This window comes from Canis lupus, chromosome 8 (genome assembly GCF_011100685.1).
Source record: "Canis lupus familiaris isolate Mischka breed German Shepherd chromosome 8, alternate assembly UU_Cfam_GSD_1.0, whole genome shotgun sequence".
Taxonomy (NCBI): Eukaryota; Metazoa; Chordata; class Mammalia; order Carnivora; family Canidae; genus Canis; species Canis lupus.
Window position 1 is genome coordinate 2,631,653 of NC_049229.1, and position 20,503 is coordinate 2,652,155.

Genomic DNA, 20,503 nt, shown 5'->3' on the forward strand with positions numbered 1-20,503 from the left:
TCTCTCCTGGAAACACCCTCACAGACATATGCAGAAAGAATGTTTTACCAGCTTTCTGGGCGTCTCTCAGGCCAGTGAAGTTGACACAAAATTAATCATCACAACACATCTGGTAAATTCCCCTTCTGGACCAATCTTCCTTCTTAGTCATATTGCTTGACTGATGAGCATAGCTGGTAAAAATCACATAGCTATACTGAAGGTTGTCTCCATATAGTCATAGTTTTTTTTTTAAATTTTATTCATTTATTCATGAGAGACATAGAGAGAGAGGCAGAGACATAGGGAGAGGAAGAAGCAGACTCCCTGCAGGGAGCCTGATGCAGAACTCGATCCCAGGACACCGGGATCAGGACCTGAACCAAAGGCAGACACTCAACCACTGAGCCACCCAGTTGCCCCTATACAGTCATGATTTTTAACATTAGTTGTACGTGAAATGGTACATGAAAATATTTTATGTTTATGTAATCTGCTATCATTCCATATTCTACAATATCTCCCTTGAAACTCTACCAAATTGATATATGTATCACTTTTTTATTAGTCATGGTACATAATGATCATTAAGTGAATTGTCTCAACTTTCTGCATCCCAACTAAAACTTTGCTGCTGCTTTTATACATATAATTTATCTTCTCTCCCATAATGATATAAAAAGTACCCCTCTTACTTTTCAACAGTATCCTATGCCCAAACTCTTCATCCATACCATTCTGGTTCACTTCTTGGGCACCTCAGCTCACTGATTATCCAAGCTCTATAGTCTTATTATTTTTCTTTTTTTGCCACTGATTCCCTTTCATCATTTAAAATATTCAAGCTTGGAGATCCCTGGGTGGCTCAGCGGTTTAGCGCCTGCCTTCGGCCTAGGGCCCACATCGAGCTCCCTGCATAGAGCCTGCTTCTCCCTCTGCCTGTGTCTCTGCCTCTCTCTCTCTCTCTCTCTCTCTCTGTCTCTCTCTCTCTCTCTGCATCTCTCATGAATAAATAAATAAAATATTTTAAAAAATAAAATATTCAAGCTTTCTCATCTTAAAAAACATAATCTAACACTACCCCCCCCCGACACATTCATGCCTCTCCTGTCACCAATCCATTTCTTGCCTCTCTGTCCCTTTACTATAGCTCAAGTCATAACTTCTTCCATCTTGTCATCTGTCTTTCACTCCACACCTTCATGCATTTTGGCTTTTGTCCCAACTCTTCTTAAGATCTCTTTTCTCAGAAGTCATCAATGACCTCTTCATTGTTTTTTCTTTTTTTTTTAATTTACTAACATACAGAATAAACCCCAGTGCCCGTCACCCATTCACTCCCACCCCCCCGGACCTCTTCATTGTTAAATCCAAAAGCTATTTTTAAGTTTCATTAAAATACTAGGTGATTGTTTCTCAATTTTAAGGTGCACATGAATCTTACTAAAATGTAAATTTTGATTTGGGAAGTCTGGGTTGTGTCTGAGACGGCGCATTTCAGTGTAGCCCCCAGTAATGCTGATGCTATTACCTACAGATCACATTTAGAGGAGCTGCTTCCTGCAGTGTTAGCCACTCTTTCCCTTTTTGAAAAATTTCCTCTTTCTGGCACTCTGCTTTCCTATTTAAATATTCAAGATCTGGGAGATCTTTTGCAGTGTTCTTTTATACTAATCATCTTTGAGTATTCCACATTGTGAGCATTCCTCCTGCTGCAGGCACTCTTTTTCTCTGTACTTTGGAAATTCCTATCTACTCATATGGCTTCAATTAGCCTTTCAGTTAGCCTGAGTAGACTAGAGATAAGACCGGACTCTGCAGTTAGATCTAGATTATAATTCCTGCTCTACCATGTAAAAATACTGTGATCTTGTATAATTTCACTTAACTTCTCTGAAGCTAGATTTATTCATATTCAAATGAAAATATAAATTGTTATATTAAGATAATAAGATACCTTTATATAGTATATAGCTGACAAATAATTCCTAAACAATTGTTTTTGTGATTGGAGGCAGAATAAATGTGAGGTTAATCAAGTTTAAACTTCAGAGCCCTGTACTTGGTTCTTTCCAAGACCCTGGGAAGGGTCCATGCACTCACTTGGTCATATATTTTGCAAATTTTTCAAAAAATAAGATATTATAACCACAGTCAGTTAAGACTCTTGCTTTCCTCTCATTGCAAGTCTACTCTAGACAGGTCCTGGTAAAGTGGCCACAAGCATACTTGGAACTGGATAAGGTGAATTGGAATTAAGGATACATTTAATCTGGATTTAGTGGGGCTAAATAGTCTTTAGTGTGTGGTTCATGGTCTTAACAGTATATTTTTAAGTGTTTGCTAGCAAGATCTTACAGATTAAATGTCACAGACAAGTTTCAAACAAAATTTCTTTTGACACTATTATTAATTATCTTATATTACACTATATTGCTGTTCTGCTAATGGTCCATTAACAAGTCTGTTTCTTTAAAGGTCTGATGGTCTATTATCAGCAACTTTCCAGTATTTAAAATTATATCCTATCTTTCTAGCTGGTTCCAATCCACTTTTATAGTTTTACTGTCTCCTGTTACTATATCTGTGCACTCCACTCTATGTAAACTTGATTCCTTACCTTTTGCCAGAGGATGCCTGTGCTTATGTATCCCTTTGGTATAATATAACCTTGTGCAATTGTATCTATTAAGATTTTTATTAATTTATTGCTGATTGATCACAAACTTTACATTTATGGGGATAAAGTAAAACTCATTATATGGTACAATGAAGACATTAACAACTGTGGTAGGCAAATTCCAAGATGATACCTAAAATGTCTGCCCTCTGCTGTATATGCCCTGTACAGTCTCCCCCCACCTTGAGTGTGGGCAGGACCTAGAGTATGATGGATGTCACTTCTGCAACTAAGTTATGATATACGGCAAAGGTAAAGAGATTTTGCAGATGTAACTAAAGCCTCTAATCAGTTTCATTTTGAGTTTATCAAAAGGGAGATATTATCTTTAGAGGGCCTGACCTAATCAGGTTTGCTCCTTACAAGAGGGCTTAGGCTTTTCCTGAGATCCAGACAGGTTCTTTTTGTTGTTGTTGTTGTTTAATTTAATTTAATTTAATTTAATTTAATTTAATTTGTTTAATAATAAGTTTATTTTTTATTGGTGTTCAACTTGCCAACATAAGAATAACACCCAGTGCTCATCCCGTCAAGTGCCCCCCTCAGTGCCCGTCACCCATTCACCCCCACACCCAGCCCTCTTCCCCTTCCACCACCCCTAGTTCATTTCCCAGAGTTAGGAGTCTTCCATGTTCTGTCTCCCTTTCTGATATTTCCTACCCATTTCCTCTCCTTTCCCTTCTATTCCCTTTCACTATTATTTATATTGCCCAAATGAATGAGAACATATAATGTTTGTCCTTCTCTGATTGACTCATTTCACTCAGCATAATACCCTCCAGTTCTATCCACGTTGAAGCAAATGGTGGGTATTTGTCATTTCTAATGGCTGAGGAATATTCCATTGTATACATAACCACAACTTCTTTATCCATTCATCTTTCAATGGACACCGAGGCTCCTTCCACAGTTTGGCTACTGTGGATATTGCTGCTATAAACATCGGGGTGCAGGTGTCCCGGTGTTTCACTGCATCTGTATCTTTGGGGTAAATCCCCAACAGTGCAACTGCTGGGTCATAGGGCAGGTCTATTTTTAACTCCTTGAGGAACCTCCAGACAGTTTTCCAGAGTGGCTGCACCATTTCACATTCCCACCAACAGTGTAAGAGGGTTCCCTTTTCTCCCCATCCTCTCCAACATTTGTGGTTTCCTGCCTTGTTAATTTTCCCCATTCTCACTGGGGTGAGGTGGTATCTCATTGTGGTTTTGATTCCCTGATGGCCAGTGATGCGGAGCATTTTCTCATGTGCATGTTGGCCATGTCTGTCTTCCTCTGTGAGATTTCTCTTCAAGTCTTTTGCCCATTTCATGATTGGATTGTTTGTTTCTTTGGTGTTGAGTTCAATAAGTTCTTTATAGATCTTGGATAGTAGCCCTTTATCTGATACGTCATTTGCAAATATCATCTCCCATTCTGTAGGTTGTCTTTTACTTTTGTTGACTGTATCCTTTGCTGTGCAGAAGCTTTGTATCTTGATGAAGTCCCAAGAGCTCATTTTTGCTTTTGTTTCCTCTGCCTTCGTGGATGTATCTTGCAAGAAGTTACTGTGGCCGAATTCAAAGGGTGTTGCCTGTGTTCTCCTCTAGGATTTTGATGAAATCTTGTCTCACATTTAGATCTTTTATCCATTTTGAGTTTATCTTTGTGTATGGTGAAAGAGAGTGGTCTAGTTTCATTCTTCTGCATGTGGATGTCCAATTTTCCCAGCACCATTTATTGAAGAGGCTGTCTTTCTTCCAGTGGATAGTCTTTCCTTCTTTGTCGAATAATAGTTGACCATAAAGTTCAGGGTCCACTTCTGGGTTCTCTATTCTGTTCCATTGATCTATGTGTCTGTTTTTGTGCCAGTACCACACTGACTTGATGACCACAGCTTTGTAGTACAACCTGAAATCTGGCATTGTGATGCCCCCAGCTATGGTTTTCTTTTTTAAAATTCCCCTGGCTATTCGGGGTCTTTTCTGATTCCACACAAATCTTAAAATAATTTGTTCTAACTCTCTGAAGAAAGTCCATGGTATTTTGAAGGGATTGCATTAAACGTGTATATTGCCCTGGGTAACATTGACATTTTCACAATATTAATTCTGCCAATCCATGAGCATGGAATATTTTTCCATCTCTTTGTGTCTTCCTCAATTTCTTTCAGAAGTGTTCTATAGTTTTGAGGGTATAGATCCTTTACGTCTTTGGTTAGGTTTATTCCTGGGTATCTTATGCTTTTGGGTGCAATTGTAAATGGGACTGACTCCTTAATTTCTCTTTCTTCAGTCTCATTGTTAGTGTATAGAAATGCTACTGACTTCTGGGCATTGATTTTGTATCCTGCCATGCTGCCAAATTGCTGTATGAGTTCTAGCAATCTTGGGGTGGAGACTTTTGGGTTTTCTATGTAGAGTATCATGTCATCGGCGAAGAGGGAGAGTTTGACTTCTTCTCTGCCAATTCGAATGCCTTTAATGTCTTTTTGTTGTCTGATTACTGAGGCTAGGACTTCCAGTACTATGTAGAATAGCAGTGATGAGAGTTGTCATCCTTGTCTTGTTCCTGATCTTAGGGGAAAGGCTCCCAGTGCTTCCCCATTGAGAATGATATTTGCTGTGGGCTTTTCGTAGATGGCTTTTAAGATGTTGAGGAATGTTCCCTCTATCCCTACACTCTGAAGAGTTTTGATCAGGAATGGATGCTGTATTTTGTAAATGCTTTCTCTGCATCTAATGAGAGGATCATATGGTTCTTGGTTTTTCTCTTGCTGATATGATGAATCACATTGATTGTTTTACAAGTGTTGAACCAGCCTTGTGTCGCGCGAATAAATCCTACTTGGTCATGGTGAATAATTTTCTTAATGTATTGTTGGATCCTACTGGCTAGTATCTTGTTGAGAATTTTTGCATCCATGTTCATCAGGGATATTGGTCTATAATCAGAGAGGTTCTTCTACTAGCCTTGAAGAAGCAAGTTGCCATGAGTTCTACAAATGCAAAGAAATGAATTGTGCCAACAACCACATGAGCTTGGAAGAATATCCTCACACCTTAGACAAGACGGTGGTCTTAGTTGACTTTTTGATTGTAGGTTTGTGAGTTCTTGCTTAACTGTGCCCAGCCTTCTGACCTACAGAAACTGTGAGATAATAAATGGGTATTTTTCTAAGTCACAAAGCTCATAGCAATTTGCTACACAGCAATAGGTACCTAATACAAACTTAATAAACTGGTTGATGAATATCATCATTTCATAATATTTAGGATTTGTTATAGCATAAGAAAACTTGAAATGTAATGAAATCTTATAGTACACAGTGACTTAATAGATATTTTCCAAAATTTGACTATAATCCTAAAAATGTATGTATCATTATCATAATCCCCTGTGAATTATAAAACAATTTTTGTGGTCAATCATGATAGGAGTAAAGACTGAACTATTTTTCTTTTCTCTATTGAGGAAGTATTACAAATTTATTGTCAAATTAAGAGAAAATTTTAAAAGTATGGAGCCAAAAAAAACAAAAGAACAAAAAGTACTACATAAATTAAAAAACATTACATAAAAGTGTTACATAAACTTATGTATTAAATTCATTACATAAATTACATAATGAAATATGTAATTTTTAGATTTTATGATGTTGGTGGTGTTTGTTTCATAAAATTGTAATTTATTGTTATTTTATTTCTCATTCTAAAAAATTATTTTGTATCCAATTTTTTATTCAAAATTTTGTGTTCTTTTAAAAAGCTCCTATTTTGGATGATGAGTATTAAGGAGAGTACATGTTATATGATGAGCAATGGGTGTTACATGTGAATGATGAATCACTAGATTCTACATCTGAAAACAATTTTACCATATACGTTAACTAATTAGAATTTAAATTAATACTTGAAGTAAAATAATTAAAAAATAAAAGCCTCCATTTTATAAGTTTCAGGGCCTATGAAACATAGATCCCTCTGTGTACATAATCATAATGCTTTGAAATTCAACCACAGAAGGGTCAGGAATACGTGGGGAAGGTTCGCAAAAAACGTGAATGTGTCCTTAGCTCGTTTGGCCCCTAGAGGGCGCTGATGCCTAAATTGGAACCGGTTTTTCCGGGGCGGGGGGCGGGGACTCAGAATATGCCCTCCAAAGCCGTCTTACTCTGCAGCTTAAAGAGGTGTTCTGGAGGCAATTTTTAGACAAGGGCACATAAAGAATCTCAGACACTGGGGGCAGACAGATTTGCCCAGAGAGCATCTCTTCCTAACAGTCCCTAAGAAGAAGGAGTCTAAATCCCCTATCATTCCTCCTCAACCTCAGAGCAATCTGGATTCAAGTACCCAGTCATCACATTTTATTTTATTTATTTTATTTGTGAGAAATTTCCCAGAAACTCTCTATTTTTTCAGTGCTCGGCCATGACCTTCATGTTCATCGCAGCGCTTGGGGTGCTTCTGTTTCTAAGTGAGTAACATTCTATTTCACTCCCTTGTCCACAAATTAAACATTGATCTGGGTTGACTCTGAATATAGACTTTTTCTTTTAGCAGAGTTCACTGACTCAGCCTTGATGTTTCAGGAGGAACCGGAGCCCAATCTGTGACCCAGCCTGATGCCCACATCACTGTCCCTGAAGAATCCCCTCTGGAGCTGAGATGCAACTATTCCTATGGTGCAACTCCATATCTCTACTGGTACGTGCAGTACCCCAACCAAGGCCTCAAGCTTCTCCTCAGGTACTTTTCAGGGGATACCGTGGTTCAAGGCATCAAAGGTTTCAAGGCTGAATTTAGTAAAACCTCCTTCCACCTGAAGAAACCCTCAGCCCATTGGAGCGACTCAGCCAAGTACTTCTGTGCTGCGAGTGACACAGTGTCTGGGACTGACCGGAGAGCTGCACACAAACCTCCTGAGATGTTGTAATTTAAAAGACTCAGGGTCTCAGCCTGAGTTATTTTCAGGAAGTCAACATGTTCTGTAAAGATAAACAATGCAGAGAATTCAGAATCCTGGGAAGTGTTTAGTTTCTATGGACATCTTAGATAATTTTTCCTTTTGTTTTGTTTTGTTTTTCCATTTTGCAAACGCAAGAAGTGCAGCTTTTGCTGGTTTTTGAAATGCGGCATTTTTATCCTCTAGAGTCCCGATTCTAGAGGGAATAAAGCTATAGGATTTTCAACAAGCTGGAGAAGTTACTTGCTCTCATATCATTTGAAATAGTGATGAGTGGGCCGTCTGGATGACTCAGTACACTAAGCATCTGTCTTAGGCTCAGGTCACAATCCTGGGGTCCTGGGATCAAGTCCACTGTGGGCTCCCTTCTCAGCAGGTAGTCAGCTTCTCCCTCTCCCTCTGCCATTCCCCTCCTCTCATGTTCTCTCTCTCTCTCTCTCTCTTTCTCTTTAATAAGAAAATGAAAGCTTTAAAAAAATAAATAGTTATGGGCTAAGATGGTTTGGAGTTGACCATGTGAGTTGGCATAAGGCAAATTGGAGAATAGCTTTGCAGAAACCCAGGGCAATTGCTTATGCCGATCTGCATTATCTCCAGAACATTTTACCAGTATCCTGAGAGGCTTCTTTTGTCAAAGAACTTCAACATTTTGACTAAAATATTTGAGAATGGACCTAATTAAAGCTGACATATTAAGGGTGTATACAGATGACCTTTAGAACGAAGGGAACACTGCCTTCTTTTTTTTTTTTATTGAAGTTAGATTTGCCGACATATAGTGTAACACCCAGTGCTTATCCCATCAAATGCCCTCCCCAGTTCCTGTCACCCAGAACACTGCCTGCTTTATCCAGTGGTCCTTGGTAATAGACACTCTAAATCAAACACATTGTCATGCTGAAGTTTCATGTGGAATCTTTGGCTTTTCAATGAGTGCCCAGTCTTTCTTTATCAGACACATTCAGGTTTCTGCTCCCCTATTTTTCTCTCCTCTAATTCAATTTCTCTAATACCCATTGAATGCCCAATAATAATTAGTGGGTGCTTCATCATCTTTTTTTTTCCTACACTTTTTCTACAGTGCCATTAATAAACACTTGCAATATTTTTGAGCAAGCCACCTGATCTTCAGTGTCTTCAGATCACTTGACCTCAATAAAAAATATGGAGGCCCTCATTTTCCATTCCTTGAATCTCCAAATCCATCTGCAGAGGATTCTTGTTATTTATAGAGTCTGAGACAGAAGCATAAACTGAAATTATATTTATATGTTATCAAACAGTTATTTTTCTTTTAAAATAATCTACAAGTGAAAAAGCAAAATACAAAAAAATAATTAATAATCAACAGTTTTAGTAAAATGTGTTTAAAATTGAAATTTTATTTAAAAATTGTAAGCTTAGTTATAGATTTTTTTAATTTTTATTTATTTATGATAGTCACAGAAAGAGAGAGAGAGAGAGAGAGAGAGGCAGAGACACAGGCAGAGGGAGAAGCAGGCTCCATGCACTGGGAGTCGGATGTGGGATTCGATCCCGGGTCTCCAGGATCGCGCCCTGGGCCAAAGGCAGGCGCCAAACCGCTGCACCACTCAGGGATCCCATAGATGTTTTTTATACAAATAAAGTTATTCACAGTTTTAGTGTCAATGTCCATCTAATTACCTAAATTAATAACACTACTTTTAATATTTTTTTAAAAAATATTTTATTTATTTATTCATGACACATAGGGAGAGACACAGGCAGAGACACAGGCAGATGGAGAAGCAGGCTCCATGCAGGGAGCCTGACATGGGACTTGATCCCGGGTCTCCAGGGTCAGGCCCCGGGCTGAAGTCGGCACTATACCACCGAGCCACCCGGGCTGCCCTAACACCACCCTTTACGCAGTTACAGTCTAGAATAAATATGCATCGTTTAAAGTAGTATTGTTAAATTCTGCATAGTGTTTCAACCATCATGAGCAACTGTTGTGAGTCCCATGCTGATAGGAGCGACCCTCAGAACCACAGATGAATACCTATAGAAGCATTAAAATGGATCCTTAGCTCTCCCGGGAAATAATATTTCATTATGTACAACCTACCGCATCCATGCCATCTGAAAGAAGTGACTGGGTTAGTTAATTGATTTTTCTTTTCTTTTCCCTCAAATCCCCCCAATTCCAAATTGAAGTCTGCAGAAGCACAGCTCACAAACTTTTCTGATATTCAAATGTAGTTTCAGAGGCAACTGTTAAAGTATGTGAATAAACCTTTTCCTTGAGTTTAAACTGTGTTAGTAGTTACATAAGGTTACATATTGTGCCCAGATCCAAGTGACAGACACCCAAATGCTTTAATACATTTATTCAGGTGTGCGTATGTGTTTGTGATCAGTGGTCCTGTCCCCATATTTGCTCATCTGACCAATCACCTTTCAAAGATCTCCCATCTTTGCTTTTGTTACTCTCCATTCTTGTCACCTGCATAGAAGGCATACGGTATTATATCCTCCACTGAGCTGCCTCCTATAATAGAGGCTTAAAGTAATTGTTGCTGTCTTGGTGTTCATGTAATATTTATACTGTATCCTCTAGGCCTTATTACATTTAGAGAGATGTTTGTCTCCCCCACTATTATCACAAGCTCTGTGAAGGGAGGTCTACTGCCTAATTCCTTTTTGTATTTTCCCAGTTCTGGAACACTTGAATACATTGACTAGACTATATTGAATCACATGCGGAGGGGGATCACGTTAGAGGCTTCATTTTTTCTAAGTTCCTAGCTAAAAATTAAATAGACTGTTTCCATATCATTACCTAAAAATATATTACATGAAAGCATTTATTTTCATAAAAAGGCACTGTGGGCGATTCATGGACCAATCCATGGTACTCTCCATCCTTGTGGACATTTCTGTGGTTTCAGGTCAATCCACAGGTATGATCCCTGACAAGGACAGCTGTGCTGAGCTAGGTAGACCTGCTGAGTAAAAAGTGTTTCTTTCCTAGGGTTCTAGCCATTGGGAGGCACTATAGGCTTTTCTTAAACCAGGACTATGCTGAGACCTACTTGTGAATAGTACTAGTAATAAGTAGTAAAGAAGGGAGAATAATTGGGTGTGAGGAAAAACTAAATCATTATCATCATGTAAGAAATATGCTTCTTGCTGAATATTTCTGTCAATTTCTGCCTTCTTCCCCAATTCAAGTACTAGAGGTTTCTAGCTGTACTGTATATCCGTATTTACATTGTTATCACGTTTGTCTGTATTGTTACCTTAATCTGCCTCCATCAAAAAAGACTTCTAGATCAAACAAAGAATCCTATAAAGCAAAAGGGAAGATGAAGAATTTCCAAGTTCAGAAATCAGATTTTTTCTTATACTATATGTTGGCAAATTGAATTTAAATAAAACATTAAGAAAAGAAATCAGATTTTTCTGATTTGTTTCATTTTTACTGCTTAAGAATTTTCTGGATTGGGGGAAATAGGAACTTCCATTCACAGACTCAAAATTATTTCTAAACCATTACATGCTACCTTTTCTTTAGTATTCTTTCTGTGTCTTTCATATAACTAGAAAACTAAAAAAGAGGGAAGACAGAGAAGCTAAGGGGGCAAAAAGGAGAATATGAGGAAGTAGAAGCACATTGAGGAGGAATATGGAAGGAAAAGAGGAAGATAGAGAAATTGGAAAAAAGATTCACTGAACTGCAAGTGTGAATCACGGGAAACTACAGCCAAGAATTAGAAAATAAAATTTTATGCGGCGAAGTTAATATGTAGAAATAATGTCCAAATTGATCTATTTTTTCCTCACAAACAGTCTTATTAGGTTCATTTCCCATAATAATATTTACCACCAGTCTTGGAAATTCCAGGAGAGTATCAAGCCATAAATATTTCACGTATTCCAATAACAGGAACTCATTAAGTATATAATATATAACATTTACGTTTATATTATTTGACACAACCGGAATGACTCTCATATAATTAATTCATAGGTGAGTAAACATCTTTTTGTCAGAATACTTGCCCGTTTTTCAGATTTTAAAACGTGGAAATTCTTTCTATGACTCCCTTCCCCCATTAGCTTAGATGAAGCCTGGTTCCCTTTGCAGGCGGCAGTGGGAGGGGGTGGGACAACACTCTCCCTTTCCTTCTCCCTCACTGTGACTTCCAGGATTAGCAGTAGATTTCTGAAGTATCAGAGTAACTGATACTTTGTCATATCCCCACCCAGCCCCTTCTTAGTGGGGTGGAGGCGAGAGGGTGGGGCTTCATGTCCCAGAGGTCTGGCCCGGAGCAGTGTGTGTTGGGTGAGGCTGATTGGTGGCAGAAACAGGAACAGTTCCAGATTCTAGTTGTGACACTCATGCCCCAGGATTTAGTTAAATATATGTGGTGGTGAAAATGTCCTGGTCAGCAAAGCAAAGCATCACGAAGAGGCTATTGGTCACTGTGCTGGGTCTTTTGTGCATCCAAGTTTGCTGTGAGTTGGGATTGTCCCCCATGGGAATCTGAAAGGATTTAGCAACTGCAGGATTATAGATGGAAGGGGAGAAATGGGGAGGGAAGGGGCTCACCAGTCTTGCAGACTTTCTATCCTCATAATCTATGGGCTATGTGGACGTTTTCCAGGTTTTGGAGGTGTAACAGTGACCATCCCCTGTGACCACGTCTCTGTTTCTCATCAGGTGTGACAGGCATGGAGGTGGAGCAGAGGCCCCTCGTTGAGAGTGTGCTGGAGGGAGCCAGTCCCACGCTGCAGTGCAATTTTTCTACCTCTGCGACCAGCGTGCAGTGGTTTCGCCAAGATCCTGGAGGCCACCTCGTCCACCTGTTTTACATTCCTTCGGGGACAAAGCACAATGGAAGATTAAACTCTACGACAGTCACTAAAGAGCGCCACAGCTCATTGTACATTTTTTCTTCCCAGACCACAGACTCAGCCATTTACTTCTGTGCGGTGAAGCCACACTGCTCCACAGACACCTGCTGCCGGTGCACAAACTCTCAGCTGGGCTTGGCTCCTCCTCCAGCCACCAGCAGATCAGGAGGCCACGACCCAGCAATTGCATGGCTTACTACTCCTTGGTTGAGTTGGAGCCCCTCCTTGGTCCTGCAGATTTGGGACTTTGGTCCTTATCGGCCCTTCTCAACCTGGTATCTCTTTTTCTGCATTATAAACCTCTAATTTGGAACATGAAGAGTAACTAATAAGAAGAAAGAATTAAAATAAATATTTAAGCCACAATAGGCTGGACTCCAAAAGGGCAAAAAGTGAAAGGAATAAAGAAGAGAAAAAAAATCATTCCGGTAAAGATGTCACTAGGCAATGATCTGGTTTAGCTGAGTGTCTTGAGGGTTCAGGTCTGTCTCAGCACAAAGTGTCCCAACAGACAATTGTAAATAGTTGCATCTCATCCCACTAGTGCTGCAAAGCAAACACAAAAGTGTTTTTAAAAAAATGTTGTTTTGCCGAATGTTCATAAACGAACTTTGTCACCAAACACAAAACAAATCTATTATTTTGTAGTTCTGGACTTGAGAAGTCAGGAAACCAGTTTCTCTGTCTAGTCAAGGTCTTGGCAGGATTGAGTCCTTCTAGAGGCTCTGGAGAAGAATCCATTTCCTCGCCTTTTCCAGCTTCTGGAGGTCACCTGGATTCCTTTGCCCATGACCCTTTCTTTTTCTTTTTCTTTTTTTTTTAAGATTTTATTTATTATTCATGAGAGACACACAGAGAGAGAGAGAGGCAGAGGCAGAAGGAGAAGCAGGCTCCATGCAGGGAGCCCGATGTAGAACTCGATTCCCGGACTCCAGGATCACACCCTGGGCCAAAGGCAGGCGCTAAACCGCTGAGCCACCTGGGGATCCCACCCATGACCCTTGAATCATTCCAGCCTCTCGCTGCTTCGACCATATCTCTTTCCTCTTCTGGAGCCAAATCTCCTATTTCATTCTTATAAAGACACTCATAGTTATATTTAGGGCCTACTCAGATAATCCAGGATAATTCATATGAAGATCCTTACATTAATCACACATCCAAAGTCCATTTTGCTGTATTCATTCACATATTCAGATATCAAACATATTAGGACTTTGATATTGTTTGGGGGCCATTATTCAGGCCACAAATATCATAGCAAGTCTGATATCTATTCTCCGCCCCTTTAGGACTTGTTACTTGCTTGTTTATTTGTTTGGTGGCTTGACTCTGAGTTACGCCAATTTTCCTCACAGTGTGCAGCCTCTGACATAGGTCCCAGGAGGTCTTGGGGATATACCCAGACACCCAGGTATGACTTTGGTTTTAGCCAGACACTCTTTGGTGGTCCTTTTCCCTGATCTGTGGTAAGCCCTCTGCCCCTGTTTGTATCACACCTAGCCATTAGCCTCAACTGAGTATTGGCTGATTGTTACATGGTCTTTAACAACGCCCCAGTGGGTAGAAATTGCTCAAAGCCCCTTCGCAGAGGTAGTCTTTGAGATTTATCACTGAGGCTTCTTCTGACCCCTGGAAGATTCTTCCTACTTCTCTTTCCTGTTAAATTTGTAGCTAGTTTATGATTTAGCTTACTGCTGTTCTTGAGCCACCTGCTTCTACTAGTTGTTTACTACCAAAATCTCTACTGTTTTCAAAAGTACCCTTAAACTTGAAGTTCCCCATACTCTGTTCCAGATGAAATCTTCTCTATGGGAGAGCCCTATTCTTTTTTTTTAATAATAAATTTATTTTTTATTGGTGTTCAATTTGCCAACATACAGAATAACACCCAGTGCTCATCCCGTCAAGTGCCCCCCTCAGTGCCCGTCACCCACTCACCCCCACCCCCTGCCCTCCTCCCCTTCCACCACCCCTAGTTCGTTTCCCAGAGTTAGGAGTCTTCCATGTTCTGTCTCCCTTTCTGATATTTCCTACCCATTTCTTCTCCTAATGATTTTTTTTTGTTATCTTTTTAAGCAGGGGGGAGTGGCCAACCGAAGAAAAAGAGTGACCAGCAGCAGGTGATACAGGGCCCTCAATCTCTGGCAGTCTGGGAAAGAGAGATTTCTACTCTGAACTGTACTTATGAGAACAGTGCTTTTGACTACTTTCTATGGTACTGGCAATACCCTAGTAAAGGCCTTGAATGCTTGCTAACCATGCTCTTGGTTGAGAGTACAAAGGAAAATGGAAGATTCACAGTTTCCCTCAATGTAAGTGCCAAAAAATTCCTATTGCACATCAGAGCTTCCCAGCCTGGAGACTCAACCACCTACCTCTGTGCAGCAAGAGCACAGTGCTTCCCAGCCACCTATATCCTGTCCCCAAACCTGAAGCTGAGGCTCCAGACAAACTCTACTGTGTAGAAGAAATACACACACACATACAATCTGTTTGGCCACAAAAAAAATTCTGGATACATTTAAAAGGATTGAAATTATATAGAATTTGTTCTCTGACCAAAGTGAAATTGATTCAGAAAATCAACTGCAAAAAAAAAAAAGTCTCTAGAAACTTTCAAATATTTGGAATTTAAGCATTAACTTTAAAATATAGTAGTCTACTCTTAACTGCAGTTTTATTTTCTGTGGTCTAAGTTACCTATGGTCAACCACAGTCTGGAAGCAGATGATCTTTCTTCTGGCATATTGTTAGAAGATCAATAGTAAACCAATACTAGGTCAAAATGCTTATTTCATTCACCTCACTTCATCTCATCATGTAGACATTTTCTTATCTCACATCATCATAAGAAAGAAAAGGGGTGTACAGTATGATAAGATATTTTGAGAGACCACATTCACATAACTTTTATTATGGTTTATAAAATATAAATATATATGGGATGTAGTTAAAATAATACATAGAAGGAAATTTAACATTTTATTTTATTTTGATTCCAGTGTAGCTAACATAGTGTTGCATTAGTTTTAAGTGTACAATCTAGTGACTCAACAATTCTATACACTATTCAATGTTCATCATGATGTACTTTTAATCCCCTTCACCTAAAGTTCAACATTTTGGATATTTATATTCCTATAGAAGAAAAGTTGAAAAACACTGCTCTAAGCTTTCAACAAAAGAAGATAAAAGAGAAGAATAAATGAAGCCCAACCTAAGATAAAAGAAAAAAAATTAGAAAGCCAAACTGGGGTGTACATGGATGGCTCAGTGGTTGAGCATCTGCCTGTGGCTCAGGGCATGATCTCAGGGTCCTGGGACTGAGTCCTACATGGGCTCCAGGGAGGGAGCTTGCTTTTCCCTCTGCCTATGTCTCTTCTCTGCCTCTCTCTGTATCTCTCATGAGTAAATAAAATCTTTTTTAAAAACTACAAATCAAACAATAAAGATAAGAAACTTGAAAGTTTATTCTCTTTCAATTATTAATAAAATTGATATGTCCCTAGCATATCAATTATCAAAGAAATTATCAAAGAATTATCAAAGAAAAAAAGAGAGAAGACACTAATTTAAATGTAAGGAATGAAAACGAAAACCACACTGCAGATTCTACACTAAAAGGATAATAAAAGAATATTAACAATTTTGTGCTGCTGAGTAAAAGCGTAGAAATAGACCCACACAAGTGGGGACAACTAATTTCTTGACAAAGGTTTCAAGGCAACTCAATGAAAGAAAGATAGCCACAAAAGGTATTGGGACAATTGAATATTCATAATAACAATTGAACTTTGACCTAAATCTCACACATTTATACAAAAATTTGAAGACAGTCTCAAAGTGGGTCATATATCCAAGTGTAATATATAACACTATAATTCTTTTTGAAGAAAATATAAGAGAAACTATTCATGACCTAGACCCAGGTGAAGGAATTTTTCACAAGATGCTGAAAGCACAATCCATTAAAAAAAATCAATGACCTAGATTTCACCAAAATTTAGAACATTTTTTTCTATGAAACACAGTGAGGAGAATGAAAAAGACAAAGCACAGACTGGTAGAAAATATTTGCAAAACACATTTTCGTCAAAGGACTGGTATTCAGAATATAAAGAACTTTCTAAACTCAATAGGAAGGAAACAAATAATCCAATTAAAAATGGGCTAAAAACTCATGCAGACACTCTGCCAAAGAAGATATGTGGTAGAGAAATTAGCATATAAATAAGCATATGAACAGATGTTTAACTTCTTTAGCTACTAGGGAAATACAAATTAAAACCACATAGAGATACCACACCACATCTATCAGAGTGGCTAAGACAAAAAATACTGGCAATTCCAAGTTCTGACAAAGATACAGAGAAATCGGATCATTCATATGGAGCTGGTGAGAGAGTGGCACAGTCCCTCTGGAAACCAGTTTGGCAGTTTCACATAAAGTTAAACACAGCAATCATGTTCATGGGTACATATAATAGAGAAATGGTAAACTTATGTTCACACAAAAATCTGTATATGAATGTTTACAGGAACTCTATTCAAGGTGGCCAGAAACTGGAAACCATCCAGATCTTTTTCATTGGGTAAATGGATAAATATACTGTGGTATATTCATATAATGGAATACTATTTAGTAATAAAAAAGAAAAGACTATTTATACAGGCAACAACTGGATGGATCTCAAGGATATTGTGCTGAGTGAAAAAAGTCTCAGAAGGCTACATAATGTATGCTTTCATTTATTGGATTACTATGATTCCATAAAAATGGTTCTATTTATACAACATTCTCAAAAGGACCAAATTATAGGGATCGGTGGTTGTCAGGGGTTGTCAGGGGTTGTCAGCGGTTGCAGGCACAGGAGGGTGTCCAAAGGGAGTTTCTTTAGAGTGATGGAATAGTTTTGTATCTTGACTGCAGCGTTGGTTACACAAACCTATACATCTGATAAAACTTCATAGAGTTATGCATTAAAAAGGGAGTTCATGTAAAAACTGGTGCATCAGGGTATGAATGGCAGTGTATCAACATCAATTTTCTGATTTTGATTATTATACTACAGTTAATGTAAGATTTTGTCATTGGAGAAAGTTGGGTGAAGTGTACAAGAGATTTCTGCAATGTTTTTGCAATTTCTATATGAGTCCAAAATTATTTCAAAATAAAAACTAAACGTGTGAGGAAACGAGATTTGTGAACATTTCTGACTGGAGTGTAAACTGGGCAATCGCTTTGGCAGTTTCTCAGAAAACTAAACATACATCTACCACAACCCAACAATTCCACTTATAGGCATTTACCCAAGGGAAATGAAAACAGGTCTACCAAAAGATTTGTACAGGAATATTCACAGCAGCTTTTTCATAATAGCAAGAAACCAGAGAAAATGTACAAAAACAACAAATTAAATAAGGTGCTGTATATATACAACGGGATATTAATTCAGCTATAAAATGGACAGAACCACTGATACCCATGTGAACATGAATAAACGTCAGTGACATAATGCCTAGCAAAAAATTCCAGATACAAAGTGGTACATATAGTTTGACTCCAATTATATGAAATTCTAAAATAAGCAAACCAATCCATAGTGAAATAAAGCAGAACAATGGTTTCTTCTGTGGGTTGGGAATTGTTTGGGTGGGGTACAAGGGATCTCAGTATAGTGAAGAAAATACTCCAGGGATCTCTGGATGGCTCAGTCGTTTGGCCCCTGCTTTCAGCCCAGGGCGTGATCCTGGAGTCCCGGGATCAAATCCCACATCAGGCTCCCTGCGTGGGGCCTGCTTCTCCTCTGTCTGTTTCTCTGCCTCTCTTTCTCTTTTTCTGTGTCTCTCATGAATAAATAAATAAAATCTAAAAAAAAAAAAAAAAAAGAAAAGAAAATACTCCATAGTTTGATGGGGGTATGGTTTATAAGTCTGCAATTTTCAAATGTCTCTAACTTTATACGTATGACCCATTTATTACATTGTATAAATTATTAAAAATAAAGTATAAAAATTAATCAAACAGCAACAAAACCAAAGCAATAAACAGGGAAATCCAGTGCTGGCTATTTTTAGTGAACTGAAAAAGAGGCCAATATTTGATAATATTAGTAGCAGAAAAATTAGAAAATACTTAAACAATGTGGTAGGCTAAATAATGACCCTCAAAGATGTTCATGTCATTTCCCTGGAATCTGTGAATATATTATTTTACATGATGTAGAGGAGGAAGAAATTTCCTTCTTTACTCCCAGGCTTCTTCCAGCTGATTTAGAAATTAAGTTGACACAACACAGATCAAGAAGAGAAAAAGACAATTTTTATTATATGTTCATGGAGGCCCAATAATGAAGTTGAGACCCAAAAAAATGACAAAAGCATCGAGTTTTTATACAATTTAGACATAGAGAACATAGACTTGTGAGGAATTTAGAAGACAAAAACCTAAGCTATTTGGAAACTTTAATTAATAAAGAATTCTAAGCAGAATTGGAGCTGAGTAGTAGAATAGTAAAAAGTTACAATATTTATTTCTATAGCTTTCTTGGCTTTAAAGTCCTTATCTTTGGTGATAAGGATGTCTTTTTACTTCTTAATACTGGGAAGGTATTTTTCACATTGGAGATTTGTTTCTTGTTTTCAGTACAGAGGAGGAGCTGAGTGTCCTTGCACGTGCTGTTTCCAAAAGAGTTTCAGTTCGAAATAATCAGTATGCCTTTGTGGTACATTTTGGGACACCTGCCCTGGATCCCAACAAAGGCAAAAAAAAAAAAAAAAAAAAAAAAGGAAGAAAAGAAAAAAAAGAAAGAAACACCTTTGCAGATGTGGTTATTTAAGGACCTTGAGATGGGGAGTTTATTCTGGGTTATAAGAGGGGGACGTTAGAGTCAGAGGAGAGAAGGTAATATGATGACATTACCAGAGGGGAAATAAGGATGTGGAACTTAGGACATGTGGGATGTCCTTAGGACATGAGGGATGTGATGTGGAACTTAGGACAGCCTCTATAAGTTGGACAAAGCAAGAAAACAGTTATTCCCTGTGGCTTCCAAAAGAACTTAGGAGCAGCTGGCACCTTGATTTTCAGTCCAGTGGAAATGATTTTGGGCTTCCAACCTTCAGAGTTGTAAAAGAATACATTTTTATTGTTTTTTTTTAAAGATTTTATTTATTAAAGAAAGAGAAAGAAAGAAAGAAAGAATGAATAGTGGGGAGGAGCAATGGGAGAGGGAGAACGAGGCTACCAGCTGAGCAGGGAGACTGAAGTGAAACTCGATTCCCAAGATCCCAGGATCATGACCTGGGATCTGAGGCAGATGCCTAACTGAGCCACACAGATGCCCCCATTTTTATCGTTTTAAGCCATCAGGTTGTGGTAAGTTTTCAGGAAACTAATAAAAATCATCATATGAAAGATTAAAAAGCAGACATATCTAGAGATACATTAGAAATTAAAATATTATTAGGAAAAAGTTATCCTGAGCCAGTAAGTTTTAAAACTGAGAAAAAGGAGCACTTGGTTGGCTCAGCAGTTGAACCTCTGCCTTTGGCTCAGGGCGTGATCCGGGGGTCCTGGGATGGAGTCCCAGGTCAGGCTGCCTGCATGGAGCCTGCTTCTCCCTCTGCCTGTGTCTCTGCCTCTCTCTTTCTCTCTCTCTCTCTCTCTCTCTGTGTCTCTCATTGAATAAATGAATAATGTTTTTAAAAAGAAAAAAACTGAGATAAAGGAACAACTTAATAGACAAAATATATTATCAAAAGAAAACTCAAGAAGAAATTTTAAGAAACTTAATAGACTGATAATGATTAAAGTGATTTGATAATTATAAATAAAAGTTCCTAAAGCATTAGTAATAGATGGAATATTTTTAACCTGCATGTGAGCCTCACTACAAAATTAAAAAATAAGATGCATAGAAATATCTATGTGTAAACCATATAACCAATAAAATATTAGAAATTATGGTTACATAGAGAACTCCTACAAATAAATAAGGCAAACATCCAATATAA

General features: G+C 38.3%; 1 protein-coding gene and 1 gene segment (V, D, J or C); both read left to right on the top strand.

Moving 5' to 3' along the window:
* Positions 1–20,503, top strand: part of LOC607937 (T cell receptor alpha variable 9-2) — a 544,059-nt gene that overhangs the window by 100,064 nt on the left and 423,492 nt on the right. The gene's annotated exons all lie outside the window — the stretch shown is intronic.
* On the top strand, positions 6,839–7,871 carry LOC106559087. The segment is given in 2 exon segments: positions 6,839–7,114; positions 7,230–7,871. Coding segments are annotated over 2 exon segments (390 nt in total).